The following is a 2,265-nucleotide window of genomic DNA, read 5'->3' as shown; positions in this document are numbered from 1 at the left end:
ATTCTAAGTTTTGACCCTCACATCTATAAAGTCAGAGAGAATTGACTGTAACAGCTGCTCAAAGATACTCTGACTTTACGTTTTGTTCTACCTTCACCTGTGTTATTTATTTATTGGCCATGGTGATGTTAATGATAAATGGATTGTACTTATACAGCACCTTTCTAGTCTTCGAAGCGCTGTACACTGTGTCACATTCACTCATTCACACACTGATGCAATCGGAAGAAAATGTCCAATACAGCCACCAACCAACCAATAAATGACCCTGAGAGGAAGATTAATACAAGTAGCATTTATGGCCTGCAGCTGAATGGGTAAATTCTCCACCTACATCAAACTGTGTGACACATTAAAAGAGGGAATGACCCTGAGTTTTGGGATTTCAGCAAGAGACCAAGGCGGTCGCTCACTGAACGTTCATCTTTGTCTCTTTATCGCCTGAGGCAAGAGAGAAGTGCAGCTGGTCGCTGTCCTGTTATAGAAAATTCAACTTGACTTAAACTTTCAGACAAAGTGCACGATTCATTTTGGGCCCAGTTTGTCCACGTATGAAAGTAAAGTAAGATGTGTTACTGCGTCTTACTTTCTCTGACTGTATGAGACAGACACACATGTTCAGAATTGCTAACTGAACTGTTAGCATTAGCAAAAACATATATTAAGTCTTAATTAAAGTATTTCAGTTGCTCATGTGAACTTTCTCTCTCTCTTTCCAGGTTTCTACGATCCACTAATTTTGCCAAAGCAGTCCTTCTTTTACAACGACTCCAGAGTCTGGATTCCTGTTTGAAGCTTTCAAGGAAAACTGCACTGCAGATATGTACATTTTTAACACACCTGACCTGTGTTTATCTCTATCAAAATGCCTCTACGTAATGTCTTTGTGTTGAAATGTGCATGGGCCCATGTATCTGACATTTCTTAAATCAGAATTTGTTCACAAAAAAAGATAAACAATTAAATGTTTTGCAATCATTTAGTCTCTATTTCTGTGATTAAGTAGGTCAGTGAGATCTAAGAGTGTTGAGATATTTTAAAAGATGAATCACACTCGGTGTTCATCCATAACTGTGATGTAAGGGAATGCCAAAAACTCCTGAAAATCCATATGTTTCATCCTCACCCCAGTTTCCTGATGCTCTAAGCTGTAGATGATAAAGCAGTAAATGTTGCTGCAGCCCTCAACAGCTGCCGGTCCAGTCAGTGGTAACGCCACAGTAACAGCTGAGAGCTTGAGATGACACCACTGTGCCAACTGCTAGAGGGCAGACAGAGGGGTGGAGTGCGGCTCTGTATGTGAGCAATGTGACTGACTGGGCATGAGGCAGGGATGGTCAAATGGACTCATCAGTCACTCCCTTTATCAGATGTTATATATTGTTGCAACTGTGGCTACAACACTTTTCTTTCTGTTTTAAAGCAACAGTTTGAAACAGAGTAGGGTAGTGAAAGGTTTCGCTCGTATTGACACACCTAGAGAGAATAATCACCTGAATCTGCAGCTCCCCTCGGCTTTTACAGAGTTTTATAGTGAGTTTCAGCTCATTGTTTATATGTCCAGACCACAACTCTACTTAAAAACACACTGTACCTGAGCTGCTGAGCACCAACCAGCAGACAGACTGGTGAATGTAGTGGAGTATTTAACTGCTAAAGAACAAGATATTTCCCTCAGGAGTGGGTGAAGACCAAAAACAGAGCTAAAAGAGAGTGAATACATTCATCAGGTGGCCAGAAACACGACTTCAAATGAATGATTATGTTGCTCTGTAACGTCTGGATGTGAAATGAATGTGATCACAACTTATTTCTGCCACAAAGTGTCCAAAACATATACGTAATGCATGTTTAAAGTTCATAAAATCAAAGTTTGGTACTGTTTATGGTCAGCATCTTATCAGCAATGCATTTACACAGTGTATAAATTATGTCTCTATATAGTGGTTTTCATTGTTAGTGGCAGGGTCCGCCATTGCCCAGTGGGTTTCAGATTGCCTTCATACGAATGAAGGATTCACAGGGGAGCTGTTGTAGTGTGAAATCCAGCAGTACTGTTTGTAATTATATCTCATTGATATCAGCCTCACTGTTTATTGTTCACTCTCCTGACAAAGTATTTAAATCTGTATGAAGTTTCTGCCAATGCAAACTGAAGGCTGCAGCCAGCAGCCAGTTAGCTTAGCTAAGCTTATATAAAGAAACAAGGGGAAACAGTTTCACTTGGCTGTTCCATCAGTTACAAAAGCCACTGATCAGAACCTC

At 40.3% G+C, this 2,265-nt stretch overlaps 1 protein-coding gene across 1 annotated transcript in view; it reads left to right on the top strand.

Moving 5' to 3' along the window:
- Positions 1-2,265, top strand: part of stpg1 (sperm-tail PG-rich repeat containing 1) — a 5,485-nt gene extending 3,220 nt beyond the window's left edge. The window contains exon 8 of the mRNA XM_035681457.1: positions 679-2,265. Coding sequence (XP_035537350.1) covers positions 679-793 — 115 coding nt within the window. The 3' untranslated portion in view covers positions 794-2,265. The remainder of the gene's footprint in view (positions 1-678) is intronic.

Source organism: Morone saxatilis, unplaced genomic scaffold (assembly GCF_004916995.1).
Source record: "Morone saxatilis isolate NCDOM2014 unplaced genomic scaffold, NCSU_SB_2.0 Contig9, whole genome shotgun sequence".
In the NCBI taxonomy this organism is placed as follows: Eukaryota; Metazoa; Chordata; class Actinopteri; family Moronidae; genus Morone; species Morone saxatilis.
Note: the sequence above shows the minus strand (reverse complement) of the source record. Positions and strands in the feature narration are given on the sequence as shown.